The 25885-nt window shown below is 41.9% G+C and overlaps 1 protein-coding gene across 1 annotated transcript in view; it reads left to right on the forward strand.

Annotated features, from left to right (window-relative positions):
* The first annotated feature begins 989 nt into the window (after positions 1-989).
* The window catches only part of KAT2B (lysine acetyltransferase 2B), a 40461-nt gene continuing 15565 nt past the window's right edge, over positions 990-25885 (forward strand). Inside the window, exons 1-9 of the mRNA XM_066555223.1 lie at positions 990-1211; positions 10027-10153; positions 15441-15586; positions 16139-16228; positions 17951-18132; positions 20452-20643; positions 23049-23155; positions 23749-23874; positions 25292-25428. Of these exons, the coding sequence (XP_066411320.1) occupies positions 990-1211; positions 10027-10153; positions 15441-15586; positions 16139-16228; positions 17951-18132; positions 20452-20643; positions 23049-23155; positions 23749-23874; positions 25292-25428 (1329 nt within the window). The remainder of the gene's footprint in view (positions 1212-10026; positions 10154-15440; positions 15587-16138; positions 16229-17950; positions 18133-20451; positions 20644-23048; positions 23156-23748; positions 23875-25291; positions 25429-25885) is intronic.

Here is a 25885-nt window from a genome sequence, read left to right on the forward strand (position 1 = left end):
CTTTGCTGGGACTTCCCTCCAAACTCACACTGCTTTTTTGATAGTTTAACTTCACACATCAAAGAACCGTAAATCCCACGCAAACGCCCAGCCTCAATGTCAACCCTTTAAACCGTGGTGCCGTAGTACGGAATTGCCATTTGTGGTTTCTCACGGCTCAACCACGGTTTTACATACGTGCAGCGGGGCAGAACCGCCTCACAGCCGGTGCACTTGCTGCTGTGCATGGAGTGCGCTCTCTGGAGCAGGGCCATTTCCTTAATTTAACTTTCAATTAAAGGGTGATCCCTTTAAGGTATGAACTGACCTGCTCTCAACACTTGTTTCTGGACATAACAAAAAACCAAGCCCCAGAACCATGACACGAGAAACTGAGCAGAGAGTTTTTGAATTAGCCGGTATTTCAAACGGACCCGTACTTTTACATTCAATTAGAAATGATCTGGGGAAGAAGACGGAACCCTTCAAGGGTGGCCGCAGAGTACACAGTGTGGGAAGACAATGGTTAAGCCAAGCAAAGTAGCGGCGCTCCGAGGGGCCACGGCGGCTGCGGCAGCACCGCGGGCTCGCCGGGGTTCGGGACCGTGCGACACTGCCAGCGATGCCGTCTCTTTTTAGGGCAACTTTCCGCGCAGCCTCCCGGAGGGCCGGGATGGCTCCGTAGCGGCTCCGCACGCCGCGGGTGCCGCCGCCCTTCCCGCGGGGGCGCCGCCCGCCCCGCGCAGCCCCCGCGCAGCCCCCGCGCAGGGAGGGGGGGCGGGAGGGAGGGAGGCGGGCGCGCCCTTGCGGTGCGCAGCGGCGGGAGGCGGGTGCCGGCCCCCCACCCCCGCCGGCGGGGCAGGAGCCGCCCGCGGAGCGGCGGGTCCCTCCTCCCGCCCCCCCGGGAGCAGCCGCCGGCGGCGGAGCGGCGAAGGGGAGGGTCCAAGGCCGGGCGCACCGCGCCGCGCCGGCGGGCCGGACGGACGGGCGGCCGCCGCCGCGCCGCGGGCATGGCGGAGCCTGGCGGCGGCGGGGCCGGGGCGGCGGGCGGCGGCGGGCCGCAGCAGGGCTCCCCGGCCGCCGCGGGGGTGGCCGCCGGGGGGCCGGTCCGCAGCGCCGCCGAGAACCCCGGCGGGGCTGGTTCGGCGCGCACCGCGGGGAAGAAGGCGCAGCTGCGCGCCGCGCCGCGGGCCAAGAAGCTGGAGAAGCTGGGGGTCTACTCTGCCTGCAAGGTACCCGGCCGGGCGGCTGCGGGAGCCCCCCCGCCCACGGAGGGTGGGGATTGACGGGAGGGGAGGGGAGGGAGGAAGGGAGGGAGGGAGGGAGGCGGTGAGGAAGGGCCGTGCCCTGCCGGGCGCGGGGGCGGCCCGGCTGCCGCCCGGCGCTGCCCAAGGAAGTGGTGGCTACGGCGGTGCCGGTGGATCCTGCTCCCCCTGAGCTTTTCGGCCCGTGGCCGCAAAAATTAAACCCGCGCGCCCCGAATACGGGACCGCGCGGGTAGCGCCGGCGCCCGCCCGCCCGTCCCGCTGCCCGTCCCGCTGCCCGACCCTCCCGCTGCTCCGGCAGTCCCTCCGTGGGAGGCGGCGGCGGGCGGGGCGGCTCCCGGTGCTGGCGTGAGCGCTGGGTGAGCAGCGCTGCTGCCGCGCTCTCCGCGTAAACATCCCGGGCGGGGAGCGCGGCACCTCTCTGCTCCGCCCGCAGGTCCCGGCCCCGGGCGGGGGCTGCTCCAGCCCGCCCTGGCCGCGGTCTCGCAGCGCGGAGCTGTTGACACCGCTGAAGCCGCTGCTCCGGGCTGGAGCTGCCACTGTCGCCAGCAGCTCTGGCAGAGGGGCGAAGGGGCGCGGTCTCCGCGCTTGGGAAAGTTGTGTCCCCTGCGGTCACGTAGCGCCGGGCTGGTGTCCGGTGTGTGGTGCCCGAGCGGACGGCGGGGTCCCCTGTGCACCTGTAGCCTGCCCCAGCAGGGCTCTCTGCTCCGTGTCTGCCTGCGCTCGCATTCAGCAGTGCTGCTCCTGGTTTCCCATCACAAGCACTTTCTGTCCACCTGCGATTTTCTTCTTGGTGGGAGAAGCAGGACTCGCCTGCTTATTATAGAGGGAGGGAGCTCGGTCAGAGCTGTCGCTCTCGCCTCTAGAGCTCAGACCGCGGTCATTGTCGCCTGTGCTCAGAGCACGGGCCGCTGGCTGCGCTGCTGCTGTCAAGGCAATTTGTGGATGCACAGCGGGTCTGACATATTTAGATTGGCAGTGCTGATGTCAGATCCCCTAGTAATGCTTTCAGCTTCGAGAGTAGCTGTTTGTGAAAAAAGTGCATCTTATTTTCTCTGTTCTCTTACTTCGGCAGATGTTAAGTGAAAGGCCAAGCTGACATACGAGACGAGGCATCGTTGCACTGTGGCTCTGTAGTTCTGGCTGGCGGTGCGAGGAGATTTAGCTGTAGGTTGAGGGCATGGCGTAATGCTGCCATGGAAGGGAAAATTACAGAAGCCACACATTGCAATGTCTTAGCTCTTCCCACATGTGCAGGCACCTACACTTCAGCTTTGGAGCATGCATGGGACAGTGTGAGATTACACCAGTGCCAATAAGGTTAAAGAGCAGCTGCTGTACTTGGACTTGGCAGCACTAACTGTGGGCAGAATGCTTTGAAGCTTTCCCAGTGTTAATTCCCCTTTGCACCCCCATATTTTAATGTTACCAAGACTTGCTAATAAATGAAGCTGGTTGTGAAGTGGGTAAATTTTTTGTGGGCTGTTATGGAAGTGTGTGTGTGTGTGTGTGTGTGTGTGTTTGAATTGCTTTTTTCTTCCTTGGTTGGTGCTTTTTTTTCCCCTCTGATGCACCTCCAGATGATGTTTTTGAGGGTGAAAGCCTTCTCCTGTAGTGCTCTGCCCCGCAGATGTTGCTGTGCTATAGAGAAGCCTTGTCTCCTCTGAAACCCCTTGCTTTTTTGGGGGCTCACCAGCCTCTCTCTTGCAGGTGCTTTGTGGTAAACGAGGTGAGCGCCATTTGGGAGGGAAGGAGGGTACACTGTGGCCTGCTGTCAGCTCCTCTTTCCCTCTTGCAGGACTCTGGTGATGGGGTACAGAGCAGGAACAGCTCCCGTTGTCAGTGCTCTGCTGGGTGTCCTTGCTGGGCCTCGTCTGTGACAAGTCTTGGATGTGTGTCTTGGTACTGATAAATGGAGCAGGACCCATGGTCAGGGGATTTTCGTCCTGCCAGGATGTAGGCACAGTTCCAGCACTAAACACTGCACTGTGTTCAGATTAAAATTGCTGTTTAACTTCTCTACAGCAGTTCAGTGGCAGGCAGCTTGCTTTCAGATCTCGTAACAAAAACAAGTAAGCAGGCTGGAAGCTCCTTGCAAGCTTCTCCTGTGGGATAAGGTGGGAAGGATAGTGCAGGGTGGAAGAATGTTTTATTTTTTTTCCTGAGCACCTGGCAGGTGATCCAGGAGGACCCTTTTTGGCTTGTAACATTAGTGATTTGCTGGAAACTGTAGCCTCGATAAGCTGGTTTGCCAACTGTAGCAGTGCAGTATGTAACTTTAAACTTTTTCTTACTTTGGGTTGCAACTTCTCTTTCATTGATTTTGCATTTGTGCGTGTGAGTGCAAAAGAGTGAGAGGAGGCAAACACGCCATCTCCAAAGGGGACATCTGTTCTCATTCAACTAGTGACTGTACGTGGATCTTATGTAAATCTACATGGAGCTGTGCAAGTTGGAGTGCTAAAATATGTAACAGCATCCTTAACACCAATCACCTTCTCCCACAGGAGTTTCATTGCAGAATTCAGCATGCAGAATTTATTAGGAGCTCAGCCTCAGGGATGTTTGGAGTAACAGCCAGGGAGCACCTGTCTGCTAGGGATAAAGTCAGAACACAAGCAGGTGGAGAGGTCAGTGACTGTGCAGAGGGTGAGTGTCACTGGTGAGAGCAGAAATGCTGAGCAGAGGAGAGTTAAGGGCACTGCTCAGGGGCAGGGTGCTTGGTCCTCCTGGTCCTTCTTTACAGCCCATCCCTTTTCATCATGGGAAACATGGACAAGGACTGCTGGTAAATACATATTTGGTGTGCACGTATCCTGAGCAGAATGAGCCTGAAGTTTAGGGAGCTGAGACTAGACAAATGTGGAGTTTGGGTTTTTTCCTGATAAAAGAACTGGACCAGGAGAGCTGTAGCTGTTGAGCTGCTTCACTTGACTTGTTCCTCTGTGAGAAAAGTCTGGGTGGAAGGCATAGAACAGGCTCTTCTTAGTAAAAACCTTCTTAAAAGCCCAAGTCTGAAGGAGGAGGGTGGCATTCTGAACAAGATATATGAGAGGAGTTGGTGCTGTTTTCATGACTTTTGGAGGTACACAGTAGTGCTGTGTGCTGTGAGGGGTTTTGTATTTGGCACTTGCTGTGTCTGTGTGTGTATGAATGGCTGCATACATCATTTTGGTTTTGTCCACTGTGAAATTGAGCATTAAGCATGTGAGCATGCAGCATTTTACATAAAAGCAGCACTGTGTGACTTACACACATAAATATATTTAATGAAGATGTAGGAGGAAGCCTCCTCTGCATTTTTTTTCCCTATTGGTTTACAATATGTAAAAATACAACTCTCTCTTCCGTCTCACTGGGAGCTTTTTTTGTAAATAAGGTGAAATATGTACTATTTTAGTACACTAAGTTTTCTGTAAACTTGTTTATTTTTCATTATACATGTCTTACAGTAATGCCTGGGTGTTTACAGATATAATTAGAACCCAGTAGTCTAAAGCACATGCACAAAGAATAATATCTCCTTGAAGAAAAGCTTTTTGCTTTAGATAAGCACAGTAGACAGAGTGAGAGGGGTTGTGGTGAGATGACTTAGCCAAGGCCCTGCAGCAGGTGAGCAATGGGCAGATGTGGAAGTAAAATCCCAGCCCCAGGCTCCAGAGCCACTGCTGATCCTTCCTGGAAGCACTTCTTCCCACTTCTCATTCTAGAGTGGCCTCTAGTTTTCCCACACATAAAAAAAAAAAGCTTTCATAGGGTAAACCTGTACCACCTTTTCCATAAGAAAATATTTTATTTCCTGATTTTTATAAGGCAGATTAAGATGAGGCCAATTTGGCCATGTGACTGCTGGGCTCTTTATACTGAGTACAGCTCCTTGAAGCTCAACTTGAAATGTATTGTTTTCTGCAGAAGTGTATAGGAGACAAAGGGTAATCTAAAGCTTTCTTATCACTTTCATTGTGGAGTGGGTCGGTTTTATAATGTCTTACAGCCCCAATTAAAGCATCTTCCTTTAAATAGGAAATTACCATTAACTTTACAAGGTACAACTTTACTGGTTGCTTATTATTAATAAAAGCTTTATATGGTAGCCTACTTCTCTTCTGTAAGTGAAACTGGAAAGTACAGGGAATAAAATAATTGGATCAATCAATAAATTAAGAACATGCCCTTTAAGCTGCCCATTAAACTGCTTATTTTGTATTGTTAAAGTTAAATGGGTCAGCTAATTTCCTGATACATATGAGTGGCTCTTTGAGTAGTGTCCAGCTGTCTGGTTCTTGGGTACTGGACATATGAGTAGGAAAAATATATTATTTAAATTCATCAGTGTATTTATTATAGTTTATATGATACTCTTTGATAAAGATATCATTTTGAGCTTGCTACCAGCAGGAAAAAGCTTATAGGGTATTTTACTCAGCTTTTGTGTTGGGAGGAAGAAGATGTTTTCTAGAGTAATTATACTTGCTGGAAATAGAGAATATCTGTAATGTTCTGTGCATAATCTGTTGAGCCTGTTTTGCATCTCAATTACCAAATAGGGTAACCTGTATGATTTTTAGCTGGAAAGAAAAATCCTGCACAACAGCTATTTGAAACTCAGATTTAGAACTGTTGGGGTCTTTTGCCTTATAATTAAGTTAGCTTGAAGTTTGCCCATTCACTACCCAAAAGGGGGAGAGATATTTTAGTCAATAGGTTATTGTAACATTTTAATTCATTCTTATTTGCAGAGCTGAAACTCACCCAAAAGGGGCTGAGATATTTGCAATATTGTAACTTTCAGGTACTTCCTTTTAAATATAATTCTGACAATTTGTGTTAAAATGTGCTGTATTTTTTCATGGTCCATTTTGACCTATCAGTGAATACTTATTCAGTATTCTAAGGGAAATGATCACTTTATGTTTCCTAGAGTTATAGTTTTCACTGCCCAGAGCTACCGGACAGTTTGATTTCTCCCATTGTAACACTCCACCAAACATGGAAGGAGTTAAAAAGAAAATTGAAATTGTGTTATGCAGTGCAACATGTACATAATTTCTGCAATGGGTTTTTTTTTTTTTCTTTTTGCTTGTTTTGTGGTTGGCTTTTTTTGTTTGTTTGTTTGCAGGGAGGGGGGAAGGCAATAGCGTGTAGTTGTTGTGTTTTATTTTATTGCACTCCTCCAATTTAATTAAAAACCACCAATGAAGTGTGGTGTTCATGATCCCTGGGCCTGCAAAGATGATGGTCATTATTTTTCAGGCCTCATTAGGGCACAAGTTCTACAGTGGATTTATCAGAGCTCTGCAGATGTCCCAGAAAACAGGGCTTCAAGGAGTGGATGCTCTACTTCAAATACTTTTCCTTCCTTCCCTCAAAACTGCTTTGATCTTACATTAAGTTTTTGCAGAGGTGAAGTCATACTTTATTTTCTAATGAAAAGCAGATGAGTGACATTAAAAAAAAGGAAGAAAGGAAAAAAGCTGAAGATAGTCAAAGAAAGGATTGAAGGAGCAAAATGCTGTGGAACATTTAAAACAATTCAGCAATTTAAGCCACTGAGGAATGCACATTGCATATTCACTGCAAAATGCACTGTCAACGTCTACAATAAAAGTTTTAAAGAGGACCTTTTTAGGTTCTGTTTTGCCTTGGTTAACAGAACATTAATGCTGATTCTGGTGTTTTATTGAGGTTAACCAAAAAACCCCACCCTAGTGGTTGGTTGGTTAAGGTCTCAAGAATAATTCGAACAATACCAATTAACAGCTGTTGCAAAAAGATCTGGAGAGGAAATACCAACAAGAGCAGAAAAAAATTTGGTTGTTTTTTGGTTTTGTTCTTCTGTGGGTGGGTTGATATTTATTTTTGTCAGTTTAACTGAGCTGTTATCACGATTCGTGCATCTGTTTGCATCTTTGCTGTTAATTATGGTGCAACACTAAAGTTTGCATAGTTACTCACGGTTTATAGTTTTTTTGGCTTGATAGTAAATATTGTTTGGTGAGCTTCTGTGACATACTTCTTCCACTCAGAGAAAAAAAATCTCAAAGAGCTTGTGCCTATTTTTAAGAGGGAGTTCTGGATGTGCTTCATTGTGGCCTGATTTAAGGCAATAAATAATAAGCATGGTAATATGTCAGTAATTTACAGTGCTGAACATTTGTCCAGACAGCTGCATGGGAAGGGTCAAATCTTACTTCCCTAAAATAATAGTCAATCTTTTTTTTTGTTTGACAACTCCTTCACAATTGTTTCTTGCGTTCTCTTTGTCAAGAATCTCATTTTCAGACTTTTTTTGGTTGACAGTTTCTGTAGCTTTATGTTAAATGCAAAAACTTTCATGGCAACATTGCCTTTCTCACAAAACAAATGTCTATAGTTTATTTGGCATTGGTTTTGCATTGGGAAGCTAGTTGAAAATAAGGGGTTTGTGTCATCTTCCAGATGTCCAGAGTCCTTGCAGTGGGGCAGTCTGTGCTTCACAGGTATCCCTCAGTCTCTGATCCCTCAAATCCCTTTAGCTTGGAGGGCCTGTAGGGCTGGATGAAAACACAACTGGCTCAATGCCTGTGAAACTGCAAGAGACGGCTTCTGCCATAAAATTACACTTCACTTCTCTGCCAATCACATTACTCACAGAAAACACGATAGGAAAAGAACATAAACTTCACCATAAATCTTCGCAGATTGCATTTTATGAGACTTAGAAAAAGAATTTGTTTTCATCTTCCCCTCATTTCATCCTGAAGCCTCTCTGATTTCACTTTATAAATGCACGGGTTGGCAGGCAGTCTGCACCCTCTCAGTGAGTTTGGAGAGCCAGGAGGTTCAGGCCATGCAGGTAGTCCCTTTTTCAAGGGAAATAATGAAGAGATGGTTTTGCTGGGCACTTGCAGGTGGATTTCTGAGTCACCCCGGTGCCTACAGAAAATGCTGCTCAGAGCCCTTGGTGCCGGCCAGACTGCCTCGGGACAGGCAGAGGCCGTGGCACCCAGGGCCAGGAGCCCAGCTGGGTAAATGCTTAAGCCTCAGAGATGGTAAAAACATCATGTGGTGCTCAGCAAACTGCAGGCAGCAGTTTTCTTGGTTCTCAGGTTACTGAATATTGAAATGAGTTTAAAAGAACAATTTACCAGCCATTTGCAAAGCTGTCAGTGCTAGGAGCTGTCAAGCTGTGATCCTTTCTGCTTCTCCTGCGTTCTTCTTCCTTAGGTAGGATGGGATTTGGAAACTTAAAAGGAAAATGAAATAGGTTCCTGAAATAGATCACACTAAATGCATGCAGAATCAGTTTTGAAAAATGATACATTAGTGCTGCATATATTACCATTACAATTTTTCCTACTAAGATTGTTGCAGCCATAAATATTATGCAGCAATTGGCATACTTTCCTCACTGAGGTCTTGGCAGTGCAATTTCATGAGTATCTTTTTACAACCCGGTGCACAGATATCACTGAAGAGTAGAAAAGCAGGCTTTCTTTCCAATTAGATCTTCAAATAGGAGTACTAATGATGTTAGAATAACCAAGATCTTTTGGATGTGCAGAAGAAAATCCTCACCTGTAAAGCTGCTCTTTGGATAACTGGAATTGGTACTTTGATCTTCTAATGATTTGAGACACGATTACCAAAGTCACAACTTCTTCCTTCATGGTCTTCCCTCTTAGCTGCATTCTCTTGGTGGTTGTTTCACACACAGTGAGCATAAGCAAACTTCCTAAGGAAAGCAGCAGGTTGCAGTGGAAATGCCACTGTCTTTGGCATCTGTTGCTTTTGTGGCCAAACGTTCTTTGCCTTAAACAGCCTCCACCAATAGTGCATTTATTGCTTGGTTATTTCAGCATTAGTTAGCCCTGCCTGAGTTGACATGGGCTTGGTTTCAGCTGTGTGAGATTCCTTGGTGCCAGTGTAGCTGATGAGGCAGTGACAAACATGCTGCCTGTTGGATAACCCGTTTAAATAATTAAATCTGTCTTGGTGGCAGTGATAAAAACGAGAGCAAGCTCCCGGTTCTAAGCGATTTCAGCTTTAATTATAAGAAAAAGAAAGGCCTAAAGCATGGGGGCCCACGGGCAAGCAGGAGCGGTCCCGACGAGGATGCTGCAGTGCTGGCGCTGGGTCTTCTTTTCAGCAGTGATGTCCCCGTGGAGCGGCACACATTCAGTGGGTCAGATGCCCCTTTTTATCCTGTTTTTTGTCCCTTTGGATTGGTTTATTTTTGGATCCTTCATTTGCATGAAGGTTTAAGGTGCTTGATTGGCCCATGACAGTTCTGTCCAGGCTGGCTCGTTTTGCTTGGGGGTGGTGCACTTCGGTGTATGATGGTACATAGAGTACCACACTTCTTAAAAGTACCCTTTTAACCCCTTTTACAATATAATAACCAAACTAACAGAACATCTTAATGATCTATCAACGATTTTACAGCAGTTTCTAACCTATTTTTAACAGCAGGATCTGCAAATGTTGGTTTACTAGTAAATATTTGAATGCTTTTTTCAGTAGAGTGAGGGCTGTCTGCAAAGGAGCTAGGCAGGGTTGGTTATGTATTCTGTGTTAATCTCTCTGTTTGGGACACTATTCTGTTTCTGATAATTTCCAGAAAAGAAGGAAATAAGTAATGTGGTATATAAAAATGCAAACGAACCAACAGCAAAACTCCCCAAGTCCCCTCTTCTCATCCTCCCCCTCCAAAAAAAAAAAAAAATTGTTTTTGAAATAATACAGTTCCAGCAAATTCCTGTGTTCTGTGGTGTTGATCGATATCCCTTTGCTTTGATTTCAGGCCGAGGAATCCTGTAAATGCAATGGCTGGAAGAACCCGAACCCGCCTCCCACGCCGCCGCGGGCCGAGCTGCAGCAGGCGGCGGTCAGCCTGGCCGAGCCCTGCCGCAGCTGCAGCCACGCGCTGGGTGAGCTTCTTCCTCCTCTCCTCCTCCTCCTCCTCCTCCTCCTCCTCCTCCTTCTCCTCGCGCTCCAGGCACCTGAGCCCCAACATTTCACGTCAAGGCCTAGAAATGAGAGTCACGATTAGGTGTAAATGTCAATAGCTTCGATTGGAATATGTTTAATATTTAAAATATATGTTTAATGTGGAAATAATCCTAAAATTAGTTTTAAAGAAATCTAGCTAAGGTGCAACTTGTATCAGCACTGACATTCAAACTTGTTAAAGTGCAAGAGCATCATTAAGCTACTGGTAACAATTTTTATACTTTGTGTTACACATGCCTTAGCCTTACATAGCTCTATCTGCCTTTGTTACAAAGTGAATGACTCTCTGCTGTAGACTGTATTATGTTTCCTTACTTTAGAACAAAGTATAAAATATTCTTGAGCATCACTAAACCAGTTAATCCTACCTGCAAAAAGAACTGTGTCTTTTCTGAGTCATTGTGCAGGCAGCTTGCATGTCTTGGAAGCAACTGCTCAAAATCCACTGTTAAATGCTGTTGTGGTTTTTGGTTTTGTTTTTCAGACTTAGAATAAATAACGATTTGTTACCCACACAGCCTGAAAAACAGCGCTGAATCGCTGTATTATTATTTTAAGAATTTATACTTATCCAAAATAAAAGCTGATGGGTGCTTCTGTATATATATCAGTCACAGATCAGTTTGAGTTGGAAGGGACCTTTTAAAGATCATCTAGTCCAGCCCCCCTAGAGTCAGCAGGGATACTTTCTGTTAGATCACATTGCTCTGAGCCACAACCAGCTCTAACATGGATGTTTCCAGGGATGGGGCATCCATCACCTCTCTGGGCAACTTGTTCTGGTATTCCACCTCCCTCAAAGTAAAAAAAACATTTCTGAAATCGAATCTGACCCACTCTAAAGCCACCACCCCTTGTGCTGTCACTACATGTCCTTGAAAAAGTCCCCCTTTGGCTTTCTTGGGGCCGCCTTTGGGTCCTGGAAGCTGCTTTAAGATCTCCCTGGAGCCTTCTCCAGTCTGAACAACTCCACACTCTCAGCCTGACTTCATCGAAGAGGTGCTTCAGCCCTCAGATCACCTTCATTGCCCCCCTCTCAACTTGCTCCATCATAGATCCACGTCCTTCTTGGCAAATACAGAATAAAAATTCAGCTAAAATAAAATTCAGAACTAATTTAAAAGAAGCACTTACTATTTAATTATTGTTGCTGCCCAAAACTTAGGACAATAAAATGGAAAAAAAAAGAAATTTAAAAAAACCCTTCACAATAGATAATTTATTATTTTACTTTAGAAAAAGATATTGCCCTTTCAATTGAATACTTTTTTTTTTTATTTCATGGGATTTATTTCTATTTCTTCCCTCCTCTTTTTATGGTCTCATTACATGTCATTTATTTCTAGGCTTTTCAGCAGGATTTTTTCCTGGTATTCCAAATATCTGGGTTTGCTTGCAAGAGAAGATTAACAAATGCATAGTATCACAGAAAATTCAGTCACTTTAGCCAAGTTAGTTTCAATTTTTCATCACACATCTTCTCTGTGCTGCTTCTGTTTGTGCAATTAGGGTGGCTTGTGTTACCTGTCCCTTTCAGTCCTGGCCTTTGAAGAAAGAGCTATTTCTTTCTTTTTTTTTTTTTTTTTTAACTTGCAAGATGTGCCTGCCAGTTCTCTGTTCTTCAGCAGAATTTATGGATGCTTTGTATTTTGTAGAAAAAGCTCAGCTCTTCTAAAAGCTGGGCCTGGTTTTGGTTTATTAAATAATATTAAATCATTCTTTAGCCAGGGAACCAGGGAAAACCAGAACTGTAAAACCAGCAAAAGTATTCTATGAAGAAACTGTATTTTTATTTACTGTTTACTGTATTTTTTTAGAAAATACTTCTGACTGCAGCTAATGAGGAAGATGTTTAATTTAAAATAACTCAAATGAGTTGCTCTGTGCTTCCTCATACTACTGGAACAATATGTCTTTCACCTGTGTTTTCCAAGATAATTTTCCTATTCATCTCTTCTAAATTAGTGTATTTCTGCTGAATACCTTTAAAACCAGATTTACCACAAGGTGTGTGGGCTTCACATTAGCTGTGCTGCTTTTTCCTCTCAGAAAGCCATTGAAGTAACAATATAGATATATGCTGCTTAAAGCTGTACATGATGTAAAAATAGAGGATTTTTTTTCCTTTTTTTTTTTCTCTGAATTTATTTATTTCATCCAGAGGTGAATTCAATCCTACATACTATCTTGCTTGAGATGTCTCTTTTTAGGGGTGTTGTTTTATCTTCAAGCCAGTGCAGCTTTTGGTGCATAAATCAATTTGATTGTGTGTATTATTGTCTACTTATCCACAACATATATATTCATCCTTTTGGTGCTCAGCCCCACCGTTTGGCTACCAGTGTAGTTGTTTTAATGAATATTTCTTTTATTTGGGTGATATATTTTCTAACACTGTGGCTGGATTAGATGCTGGGACAAGTCACTGTCCACCAGCCACAAGACCAGGTGTTGCATGGTCAGAGACTCTTTTCTGTTTGATTGCTTCTCCTGTGTTGCAGGGTGCATTTGTTAATTGCCAAATGCTGTCAGTCTTGAATCACTTTTAAAACTAGATAATTAATGTGCTAATACACCATATATATACATTCAGTCTCTTTTTTCCCCCCCATCACTGCCTTTGGTTCCTGCTGTTGTTGGTTTCTCTGGGTCTGGATTGAAGGCACTTGAGACAGTAGTTCATGTTTGGACTCAAGTGTTTATTATTTTTTATCAGTAAAACAGTCTCACTGCTGTGAGTTCAGCAGCTTTTCATTAGAAGGCACAAAATGGCTAACTATCTCTTGATCCAAGGTCTTTTAAGACTAAACTATCCAATTAAGAAAGGACACCTAGATTATTTTCCCTTTTAACCCAATAACTGACCCCACAGAGCCTGCAAAGCAAACTTTTCTGCCCAATTACAAAATGCCACCCAAACCCATGAAGGGGAAGGAAGAAGAAGCATGAAGAAGAAACCCAGGATGACACCCTGTGCCCTCCATCTTGCTTCTATCCACAACATACTAAAAATCCCAAAACCTAAATTTTTCACCACGTGATACACCTACACTACTCTCTATAATCTATTTCACACTTTTGTGGGTTCTAGTTGATCTTGAAGTCTAGGAAACTTTCTCCATGAATGAGGGTCAAAGTCAGTTCTCCCCTGGGTGTCAGGGCACTCCAGAGCAGACAGAGAAATATTCCCGATGCCCTGGGTTTCCACGTGCTGTGCACCTTCACACAGCATATTTGGGTATTTCTTGGTTGGAGTGTTTTGAGATAGGCTGGACACATTCCTTGTTAATCTGTGTTTTCACTGTTCCTAATTTGTGCACTCCAGTGCTTGCTTGCTGAAGTTGCAGGTCTTCCTGTCACTGAGCCTTGTTCTTTCTGCTTGCTTTTCTGTGCATGCCCTAGTGATCTATACATGAGATATTTAAATTTTTTTTAGGCATAACAGCAACTGAGGAAAGGCGTACCACTTGGGCAGTGCATGTGATTGGGACTTGTAACTCTAGTCAAGAGTGATGCAGTACTTGATGTCAGTGTACCAAAGCTTTAATTTTAATAAACCACTTACTAACAGTCACAGAGTTTGGGAATGGGCAGTGAACATCTGAATAAAGATAGTTTGTTGGCCTGGTGTATAAACATTAGTGTCCCTTTGGCAAATATGTGCTGGCAACACACTTAACTTTTAGATTCACAGTATAGGTAATAATTTTCTAGTTTAATGAAATGTTTAAACACCACTAAGTAGTCAAGGTTCAGTATTGTTATGGAAACTGCATAGAAATGGCTTCTTATGCTGATGTTTTATTCATTTGTTGAAGGCAAGGTTTCTTTGGTATGTTATCAGTTTCTAATGCAAAGCTCTTCTAGAAGGATATTTATTACTGATTAATGATCAAGACAGACTGCTGGGAATATTAACCCTTGATACCTGTCTTAAAGACAGAAGTTAAATGATTTTATTCTGCCCAGAATATTTATCCTCAAAGGAAGCTTATGATGGCCATGTGCCTAAGACACTATACTATAAATTTTCATTTAAGTGGAAACAGTTGCTGTCATATTTTTAAAGTTCTGCATTACAGTGTACTTTGCACTTGAAGCCAAATAAAGATATTGAATTTAAACCTTTTGGTATCATACTAAACTTCTCAAAACAAACCATCTTTGATGCGTGGCCAGTAAATGCATTTTCAAGTCAAGTGTTATTTTTCCTCACCAGCTTCCTAACTAAGGAGTCAGATTTCCATTGAAAAAATATGTTAATCTTAAGAAGTAAATATAGATACAATTTACTAAAATATAAAAAGCTAATATGCCCAAACTTAAAAGTATTTTTCTCCTTCTTTGTAAGGATATTTTCTTGTACTTTCAGAGGAAAGGATAAGCATACCATCTACATTGGCCTGGAGTCAGCTAAGATCGTTGCTTTTTGTAATGCAAATATCTTCTTTCTGGGAGTTGACTTTTTGTTTTACACTGCCTTCCTTCTTCCTGGGGCCAGTTGTTCAAAGGAGCTTGAAATGAGTGTCCCATTTTACAGGGAGAAACCTCAAGCTTTTGAAAATTACAGATGTGGAACTGTATTTACCTTTGGAGATGATAAAAGGGAGTTTGTCACTTGGAAATGAACAAATGAGCACGTACAGTCTGCAAAATCTCTGTTAATATAGTGTGCACAAGGCACAGTTTGATCTTACATGATATGAAAGCAAGGGACTTAGCCAAAAATGCCCAGTTTAAAACAAAAAGACATTTTTTGGAACTGGGTTTTTTCATTCTTCCTGAAATAAGGTGCTGCTTACATCTGGATGACATAATTTATGGAAATTCTGGATTTATTTTCTTAAGTCAAGAAACCTTGTCTCAAATCCATAGCTCTAGGTCAAAAATGTATGTAGTTATATAGTGCAACATATTCATACAAGCAGGGCTTGTGTAGTCAGCCTTAAGTGTTAACAGGTGATGTGATTCCAGGCAGCTGCCATTCCTCTGCTGTGGAAGTTGCCACCACTGGTCAATCTTTACAAACTGCTGTGATGTGACACAGGTTTCAGTTACCTCTGATAAGATGGGTTCTGTTTAAGTGGGTTATTACAGGATCAGTGCCTTTACAGTTAAGGCTTAGTTGGAGATCTCCTGGGTTACACTTGTACTATGGGTCCTCTCAGTAGCCTTTTACAAGTCTGGGTTCTCATTTTGTTTTAGCTGCTCATGTTTCTCACCTGGAGAATGTGTCTGAAGAAGAAATGAACAGGCTCCTGGGGATTGTGTTGGATGTGGAATATCTGTTCACCTGTGTCCACAAAGAAGAAGATGCAGACACCAAGCAAGTTTATTTCTACCTGTTCAAAGTAAGCTGAACTTGTGGGGTATCTTCTCAGATTTTTCACTTTCTCACACATAAGCCAATCTCGTTGCCATGCAGGCATGCATTGACTTTATCTGCCAAGACAGTTTTTTCTAGGATGATTCTCTACTGAGTAATTGTGGGCTGGATGGTCCGGTACTTGCAATGTACTGATTCTTACTCCAAAAAGCCATCCAGATGATTGAGGAACTGACCCTGAATCCCATGTATAAACTGCAGCCTCCTTCACTGACATACCAGGAAGAGTCAGTAGACATGAATGGTAACTTGGCTGCCTGCATTTCCTCAGAGGAACCTCTTGTACGCATTTCAGAGAAGGTGATTTCACAGGGAAGTTTAGTAATTACAAATTCAGGTGATTAAACAAGCAGATATATATATATATATATATATATATATATATATATATATATATATATATATATATAGCCAGGAGAATTCCAATACTGCTCACAGTGTGTTGTGCCCTTGTGGCTTCCATTGACTCTTTGTATGAAAATATACTAACTTTTAAAAATTTGTGTGTTTTTAACAGCTTTTGAGGAAGTGCATTTTACAGATGGGAAAACCTGTAGTAGAAGGATCTTTGGAAAGTCCCCCATTTGAGAAACCTAGCATTGAACAGGTAAAGAGTCAAAATGTGGGTTTTGTTAGTGTGTGGTGGGTTTTTTTGTTGTTATTTATGTATTTTTAAATTTTATTTTGGTAGGGGCTTGGAGGCTTTGTTTGTTTTGAGATTTTTTTGTGGGTTGTTTTTCTTTTTGTAAATGTAAGCACTGGTTTTGAAAACATGGCATTTTTAAGCACTTTGCAGATGTTTCTGTGTTCTGCTCAGGACCAAATAGGGGGCTATAGGAGATTGCTCTTGGTTCTCCTTTTAGTGTTTGTACAATAGTTACATTATTTGTATTCTATTTCTCATCATTGGTCTTAGGCTTTAATGAAACTGACTTTTTTTTGTGGGTTTAGAGAATTAACTTGAAATGCTACTTTTGTGTGGGCAGTTCTAATCTTTCTTTGTTTCAAGTGATGAAAAATGCTGTTGAAGTTTTGAAATACAATATTAAAATGAAGCTTGCCTTCTGTATATCAAGAAAAATGTTACAGTCCAATTCAGTGAGATCATAGCCTTCTCTTTCAAAGGGTACACAAGAAAAAAACAAAGCTGAAACCAAAGAACAATTGAGGCTTTTGTTACTCTCAGTAGATAAAGACCATATGACAAATTCAGTTTTTGGTTAAGCAAGCTCGTAAGTATGCACTCCTGGCAGAGAAGTGGGCCCATGAACTCCAGTGAGACTGTGCAGAGGCTCACATACCTCGCTGAAACAGGAGCTCGATGTTTTCCCATCCCTGGATGAATGGATGTTCTATTGTTAAGCAGGATAATTTAAATGTGAAGACTGTTACTTGTTGTAATTATTTCTTTACAGCTCTCATTTCTTATCATGTAGGAAGATCAAACCACTTTATTGCGGAATTTCTGAGAAGTCTTCACTCTAATTTCTCCTTTAGTTTGACTATAAACAAAAAATGTGTATGTAATCCCCCATGGCTCCTAATCCTTAAAATACACTATTAAAAAGGTTTTGTACAATGCAATTTTTTGTCAATTTCATCATAATGTTCAAGATGCTTAAGAAAATAAAGCATAGAGATTAAAGGATAATTCTTGTTACATCTTACTTTGAAATCATTTTCACTTTAAAAAAGACCAGTATTTTCAATTCTGTTTTTGGCAGCTCAGCCACTCAATCAAACAAAATTATTTGCTAAGCCCCAGTATTATAATGGGTTTATAAAATATATGTGTTACAGCACTTTTAGTCACTCATCTTAATCATCTTCAGTAGATTTTTCTTCAAACTGGACAGTGTCCAAAGTGCAATGAGGAGACATGATTGTGAAGTATTAAGACTTCTTGAAGAAATATGGTTTGCAGACATAAACTTAAGTAGAAGTCCATAAGCCCTTATCCATTATTGAAAAGTAGCTGGTGAGTTTTGAGGATGATAGTTGATTTATGTATAGATTAAAGCCTACCAGAGCTTTCTCTGTTCACTGACTTCAAGAAGGACAGAAAAAAGGAATTTCTTCTTCTTTTCCTTTCCATCAGCTGCTGAGAGCAGGTTGAAAATACCTGGATGTATCTCCTGCTGTGTACGCAGGTACCAGCCTGTGGCATCTGCATGAGTAGCTAAGCAAGGAGCTCATGGTCTCCAACATTTCTTTTCTTTCCCATGCCATGCAAGTTCACGATAAACATAAAGTGAGGAATGTTTGAGGATACTTCTGTAAAATTTATGGCTAAATTATTAAACGGAGTTTTTTTTTTTTACTTTTTCAGGGTGTGAATAATTTTGTGCAGTACAAATTTAGCCACTTACCCTCAAAGGAAAGGCAGACAATAGTGGAACTGGCTAAAATGTTTCTGAACCGCATTAACTACTGGCACTTGGAGACACCTTCTCAGAGAAGACTGAGATCACCCAATGATGATATTGCAGGGTATAAAGTGAATTACACCAGGTAATGCTGCTTCTGCTTGTTGGGAGACTTCCTTATAAATAGGGCATGTACAAACTTCAGGAGTACACCAGTATCTTTATGCCATAGATGGACCTTGTGCATTCTTGCAGCCATGGATTTAACATGACAACCTAAGGGTTTTAGTGAGACTATATCAGTTTCACTTGCATCCTTGGGTCTTGAAAGATATGCTCTTATCTCTAGAGCCTCTTACTCTACTTGGAGAGTAGAGGCTGGAACACTTGGACAGAGTGTTCCAGCCTCTACTCTCCAAGAATGGGGAGTAGAGGCTGGAACATTTGTATCTAACAATGCTTCTGCAAGGTCTGTGTTTGTGAAGTGCTCTCGGTCTTAACATTTGAGCCTCGTGTAAGTTCCCTATTTATTATTCAACTTAAAAAAGAAAAAGAGAAAAGATAACATTTAGTATTGTAAAGCATCACTGTTTGAAACCAAATCACAGAGGAGTTGAAAAATCAAACTAATTTTGCAAGTGCTTGAATGATAAATGAGGAACAGATATTACTAGGTTCCTTAAAATTATAGTTCTTGTTATGACCATTTAATGCATTGTTAGAATTTAAAGGAATAACTGAGTCGCTGGAGGATGAAGAGCTAGGATAAAAAGACATGTCTCTATTTATTTTCTTTTTCTCAGAGGAGTAGTGCAGTGCCTTTTTCAGTGAGCAGTTCAGTGAGAGCAGTTCAGGGTCCTGCAGGTCAGGCAGCAGGTAGTTAACCTGTGTCAGCACACTGTTCTCAGGAGTGCCCCGGACATCTCTGCTGGCCCAGGGTGAGCACCACCTTCTGGCTGCTTTCCTGGTGGCCTTTCCTCTCGCACACCTCCTCTCCATGGAGAGCAGCAGCAAACCTGGTGTGAGTTGAGACTCTGGCTGGTGACAGAGCAGTCTGTGCAGTGTCTGACCCAGATGTCCTGTCACCATAAAGGACACTTGTAATCCATGGTGCTCCTAAGACCATGTTTGGTGGGTGTTTGACCTCCATTTGTTTTCATAAGTGGTGTCAGCCAGGGGTGGTAGGAGTTAATTTTTATTAGGACTCTATAGCTATTTGGTTCTGGTTGGTGGCTTTTTGTTGTTAATTATTTTGTCACTTGTGTTTTCTCAAACTATCCCGCCCACAGCCCCTAAGGTCTCCCCATGACCCAAAGTGCTCTTCCCACCAAATCTCACTTGTTATTGTGAGCTTCCCTTCTCTGTGTTGTCTGAGGCATTGCTCAGGGTGCTGCTGGGCACTATGGGCACACCTGAATTTTTGCAGTCACCAATTTCATTTGAGAACCTGAGGATTTGAATGAAACTGTATCAGAGTTTCACATGCATTCTTGTGTTTTGAGAGCTGTGCTTTATCAGCCAAGAACAGGGAGTAGAAGTCTGTGAATAGCTCTATCTCACAAGTCTTTTGCAACACATGTTTGCAAAGATTAAGGCACAAGAGTTTGGGAGAACATTTCGAGACAGGTTGTACTTTGGGTCTGGATGAGGAAATGTGTGCAAGATCCAGCACAGTATGTTTGCATCCAATTCCTAATATTTTCTTTTCATTGCTGGAGCTTTCATAGTGGTTATGGTCTGATTCTGCTAAAGCTCCAGATTCCAATGACTGTTCACTTACACAGATATCAAAATCTTGTTTATAGAATTAACAGATATTGTGATGTACATTGGCAGTGTGCTCCTGAGTTATCTCTTTGGTACCATAATTTCTTTTCCTAGAAAAGAAACATGACATGCTGTAATTTTCCTCAATGCAAAGTTTATTATGGATGGAGAGACTGGTAATGAAAGAGTAACAAGGCAGGGTATGATGGGAAGAAGCCAACTGGTGGAAGACCAGGGCAGGAATCCAGTTGGATTGGGATGGAGCTAGTTACAAGTGTCACCCATTTGGCCTCTATGTGGGGAAAGGTTAAAGTTTAGAGGGTAAAACAGGCTGTGCTGAGGGTCTTTGGAGTCAGAGGCAGGAGATGTGTGAGGGTGAATGGATGAGCTGTGGAGAGAATCCCTGACATACCCCTGAATTGTCTGTAATCTATGATTATTGTCTGGAACAAGACTACTTTGTGTAAACTAGACTGCAGTGAAAAATAATATATGGAAACTTAAAAGTACTTGGTTGTCATTTCTGTAAAAAAACTGGGCAATATAAATGCTGCTCAACTCTGTCCAGCCTTGTAGTGGAACTGATTTATACAGTCATATAGCTCTCAGCTGCATTATAAATGATGTGGGTAGTGGTTTTACTGCATTAAGTCATATGTTAGATGGTGATAAGTATCTGGCTTTTTCCTCTTTACAGGTGGCTTTGTTACTGCAATGTCCCTCAGTTTTGTGACAGTCTACCTCGGTATGAAACCACCCAGGTTTTTGGTAGGACGTTGCTTCGCTCTGTTTTTACTGTAATGAGACGACAACTGCTGGAGCAGGCCAGGCAAGAAAAAGACAAGCTTCCTCAAGAAAAACGAACACTAATCCTCACTCATTTTCCAAAGTAAGAGGTCACAGTGTGCCTGCATTCACAGTTAACCAGCAACTTCATTGTGGAAAGGGAGAAATTTCCTGCAGCTTAAAATAATTTATCTTTTTATTCAGTAGCAACTAGATACTGCAGCTTTCTTTACTGTCATAACTTAGATTAGTGTATTTTATGTACACAACTGCTTGCTTTGTTTTGTCCTAGGATTATTCATATTGCTGGGGGATTGTACTGGTTTCCTGTTAGCAGGTATTGTAGGTCAATTACTTTCTTTTTCTGTAGTCCTTGGAAACAATGGACCTCCAAAAACATTCTCACATCTGCTTTGGTGATGGAAAATTAAAAAAGGGGCAGTGTTGAACAGAGTTTATAATAATTTCAGTTTAATTCAACATTGTAATAGTAAACAAAGTAGTCACCCTACCCCCAGAAGAGATGGGGTTATTAGAGAGGAGTCAGTATAAAACTACATAATTGAATTCTAAACTCATAAATTTCATACTGAGTATCTTTTCCAGTACTGGAATGTTGATGACAATCTCTTACAATAAAACAGCAATAATTATCTATAGAGGTATTGAAACATACATATTGCTCAACTTTGACAGTCATTAATTTCAAACATTTTACTGGTGGTAAAGAGGGGTAGTGATGATGACAGGATCATTCATTGTAATGAATTCCTGTTAAAATAGTGTATCACTTTAAATATATCCTTATTTTACAAGGGTAGGTTGGTTCTCCAAGTCATACTTAAAAGCCTGTCCCTCCTAACAACAAATGAAATGAACCTACAGGAGACTGGTGGCACTGATGCTATCTATGAAAGCTACTGTGTTGGGCCAGAAGATGAGCTCAGGGGAATGAAGAGCAACATGAACTTTCCTAAGCTGAGTAGAGCCAGGATTTGTTGCTCCTCCTATAATTAATAATTTATTTTACGACTTTGAAAAATGTACAGTATCTTTGGGGTAGAGTGGATACAGGCACTGAAACAGATATAGAAAAGGACTTGACATCCCATTGATGCAAGGAGCAGATTTGTGGAGGAAGCAGTTGTGCATATGCCCCTGTTTCCACTGCCTTTTAAAGCCTTTTGCAGTAATTTGAAAAGCATTATTATTCACTGCAATTCCTTTTGATATTCTGCTGGGGGAAAAAAGACAAGTACTGTTTGCAGATGATCTGTGGGAAGTATGAATAATGTTTTAAATCTTTCATGGGCTGTACTTATCTGAAGCATTTGTCTTTCCTCTGGCATTGTTCTGAGTGAGCCCTGCAGAGGACCTGTGTCTCAGAGCATGGAGCCTGGCATTGGCACAGGGCTCTCCTCTGCCCTGCATCTCCTTTTGGGCAAAAGGAGCACCCAGGGGTTGTGTCTGTGCATACCTAGGAAGGAGTGGCTAATGGGGCTGAAGGCAGAGCCTCTGTGCTGCCTGGAAATGGAGCTTTGGCTAAAGTTGAATTTGTCCTTCTGCTCTGTCACAGATGGTCAGGTCACTGTTACAAACTTTTTAGCCATTATCAGCTGTACAGAGAGCAGCAAACCCTGCATATTGCTTAGGTATGGCTGTCCTATATGTACAGTGCAAGAGTCTTGACTTGATCCTGAAAATCCCTATCCTGTTCAAGAAAGTTTTACTCAACAGTCCTGTTGGTTTTAGCTGAACAATTTTTATACATATAGATGGCTCCAGAGAGTAGAAATGTGCCAGGTCAACTTCTGGCCTGAAAACCCCTTTTGTGCAATGTAGGATAAACAGCTGTCTTGTTGCTGGGAGGGAATTGGTGTATCAGCCCTGAGAGGGTGAGGATGCTGGAGAGTCTGATCTGTGGAATTCAATAATGCTGAGAGAGGTTTAACATTGTGCTGTTTCTGTAGCTGTACCAAAGTAAGGTTAAAAATACTGTTATGCAACCACAAACATGCAATTAAAAGTTACCGTAGGACGCCTAGAGGAATGAAAATATCTTCCTAAGAGCATTGTTAGTAACATTGGGATTCTATCAAAGGCAGAAAGCAAATGCATCTCCAAAATACTGATTTATCAAAACAGACATATTGTGCCATCATTGTATAACATCAATCAACTCATAGCTTTCTCATTTTTTCTCATTTCTCTTTTTTTCTGTAAAAGTAGTTTGTAACTGTCTCTTTCTGCACTTGCAAATTAGATTACTTGCTTGTAGTCAGAGGTAAGGTTAAGTAAGTGAAAGCACTCTACTGAATTATGATACTTCATGTCTACTCTGGCTTGTGATATTTGCATATATGGGTTTTTTTAATAGCATTGGCCAACAGCATTTTCTTGCTGACTTAGTAATGTTTTTAATTTAAAAACATTGCAAGTGCTTATTTTGAAAAAGAACCTGTTTGGAATTATCCCATTAGTTGCTATTTTGCCTGGTTTTGTACCTAGGTTTCTGTCTATGCTGGAAGAAGAAGTGTACAGCCAGAATTCTCCTATTTGGGATCAGGATTTCATGGTGTCCAGTTCCAGAACTGGCCAGCTGGGAATCCAGACAGGTAATTTGCATTTAGTGGTGGGTAACACAAATGAAAAAACTGCGTGATTTAGAACTAATGTGGGGCTTTTTAAATATATATATTAGAGAGAGAGAGATGTTAGTCTGTGACCTTTTAAAATAATAGTTTCGTTCTCTTAATTGGTGAAACAGCTTCTCCCTTTTTTGAGTTTGATTTGTCCAACCAGTCTTAGAGCACTCTAAATTGGATAGATGGAGCTGAATTATGAGTTTTTGCTTTTCAATAGAGCCCTACAAAAAACCTTTTCATGAAGCTAAATGCCAGCAGGCTTGGCAGGTATGTGAAAGAAGTTTGTTTTCTTAGCTTCTGCTCAGCACTGCGAACTAATGAAGCCTGATGTTTGCAATCCCTGTTATCCAGCAGTCCCTCCTTAGGTAGAATTCAGTTTAGAAAAATGCACTGAGATAAAGCTTTAATATCTCTACTTGGGAACTGGTGGCACTGCTCTGTTGCACAGTGTTCACTGTTACTTTTTGGGTGGTGGGTGTCCATCTTTGTGACAGTGTTTCCATCAGCACCAGAATGCGTTCCGTGACCTGATTTTTTCTTGTTTGTTTTTTATGTCACTGCAGTTATCAGTCCGCCTCCTGTTGCAAGATCTGTTGCATACAGTGCAAGTCCTTCATCTCTGGAGCAATCCAACAGTGGGAATATGAGTCCAGCTTGTAAAGTTTCTTCTGCCCTTGACCCAAACTTAGGTAATGGAGAAGGAGCCTTGCCTTTTGACTTTTGTTCATATTATCAGTAGTTGCAGTAAATGGTAACCTTTGCCTTCACTCTACATTAGCAAACTTGAGGTGTTTTTGCTGAAAGATTTACACAGACATATCTTTTTCTCCACTATGGTAATGTTTAACTAACAGAAATCACAACTGTATTTGCAACAAAAACCAATTGGTTTGTTTAAATTAAATTAAAATGGGGACAGGTCTGGTGGTGTCAGAGGTTTTTGAAAAATACTTTCTTTGGAGTACATCTATTATAAGCCATGAGGAGAGGTTTCATTTAAATAATGGTGGAGTAGAAGGAGCCATCACATTTGGGTTTTTCAATCTTTCAAGGTACTGAAAATGCATACATTTGAGCAGTGAAGAAAAACACAGACAGACCAACTAGGTTAAATTTAAAACCTGAATTGAGGTTAGGTCAAAGAGAAAAAAAACCCTTATAAGGAAAAGAGTTGGTGGATGCATAAATTCTCCTAATAAATCCTTTTTCAAACATCTCAGGATTAATGAGCCTGTCAAGAGAGGTTGCTAGGTCAGAGAGATGATCCCAAGCTTATGTAAAGTGAGTCCTCAGTGAAGGAGAAAAACCAAAACCAAAGTCAATTTTGAGTCTCAGTGTTCACTACAGAGAAACTTAGGGCAGCTCCTAAACTGCAGTTTTCCATGAGGTCATTTCTCAACTTGTCCCTCAGAAGTGGGAATGAGTGGGATAATCCTGAGCTAGCAGCTGGATCTCTGTTGCTGTACCTCTGCTAGTCCTTGGTGGACTGTTCTTCTATGAATTTAACTAGTTTCTTTTGCTGTATAATACATGTGGCTCTGCAGTCAGTAGGGCAGTTAATAATTAACTTGGTAAATTTTGATTTGGAAACTTTATATGGATTTTTAATAGGTATGACACATCATACTGTATGTGCTGCTTGGTTTTAGAAGAGGTGAAAGAATTATATGATGGATACTTAGTTCCAGTGAATCCTAAAAGGGGGATTTTGTGTTATCAAGAAATTTGTGTATTGAGCACTGATCTTCCCAGACAGTTGCACAGAGGTTCCATGCAGAGGATTTTGAAGAAAAAGAAAAAGCAAATGGTTTAACTGTGAATTCACAGAGGTGTAGTGGAAGGAGAGGTATATTGTTCCTGCTTCATGCTAATACCCCAATGCAAAGTGGAAATTGAGAAGTGATAAATATTTTCCAGATTTCATTTATTTTTCTTTCTCTTTGTCTATAGGGATAAAAAACCACCAAGAAACAAACAAAAACAACAAAAAAACCCCAACCTCAAACTTTTCATATAAACTACAGGATATGACAGAAGTGCTAGACTTCATAGTGCTTGTTTGTGACATTTTGGTAAATTCTAATTTGTCCGAGTTTTGTTTTATAGGGGAAAAGAGAAAAAATAATGAACCCTATTCTCTGGAGGATTCGAAGAGACCAAGGGTTGTAGGAGATATCCCTATTGAGTTAATCAATGAAGTAATGTCAACAATTACAGATCCTACAGCAATGCTTGGGCCAGAGGTGAGATATAGGCTTGGTGTTGCAAATGGTCTGTTTGTGAATGGTCTGTTCTTAGTAAATGTTCCACATGGATAGAATGTGATAAGCTAAGAGTCCTGTCAAGAAAAATAGACTTTGAAAGGGTATGATTTGGTGAACAAAAAATACTGGTGAAATACATCATAAACATGAAAAATAGTTCTACAGTTTTTTAATGTGTTGTGTACAGTTAGGAAAGAGACTTGTGAGTTATTGATAGTAAGAACATAGATCTCAGGTTATCCTGCAAGGGGCTTTTGTTACAGAATGGTTTAAAAAGGCAAATTTTTTTTAACCTTAACAGATTTTTACAAATCAAATCAGAATAGGATAATGAGAAAATAAAAAACTATATCTTAAAATACCTTTGCCCCATGCCTCCCTTCTTCTCAAGCTTAGCTGCATTCATGATTCTCTGCCTTCTCCCCCAAACAGTGCT

This window comes from Molothrus aeneus, chromosome 1, assembly GCF_037042795.1.
Source record: "Molothrus aeneus isolate 106 chromosome 1, BPBGC_Maene_1.0, whole genome shotgun sequence".
Classification (NCBI taxonomy): Eukaryota; Metazoa; Chordata; class Aves; order Passeriformes; family Icteridae; genus Molothrus; species Molothrus aeneus.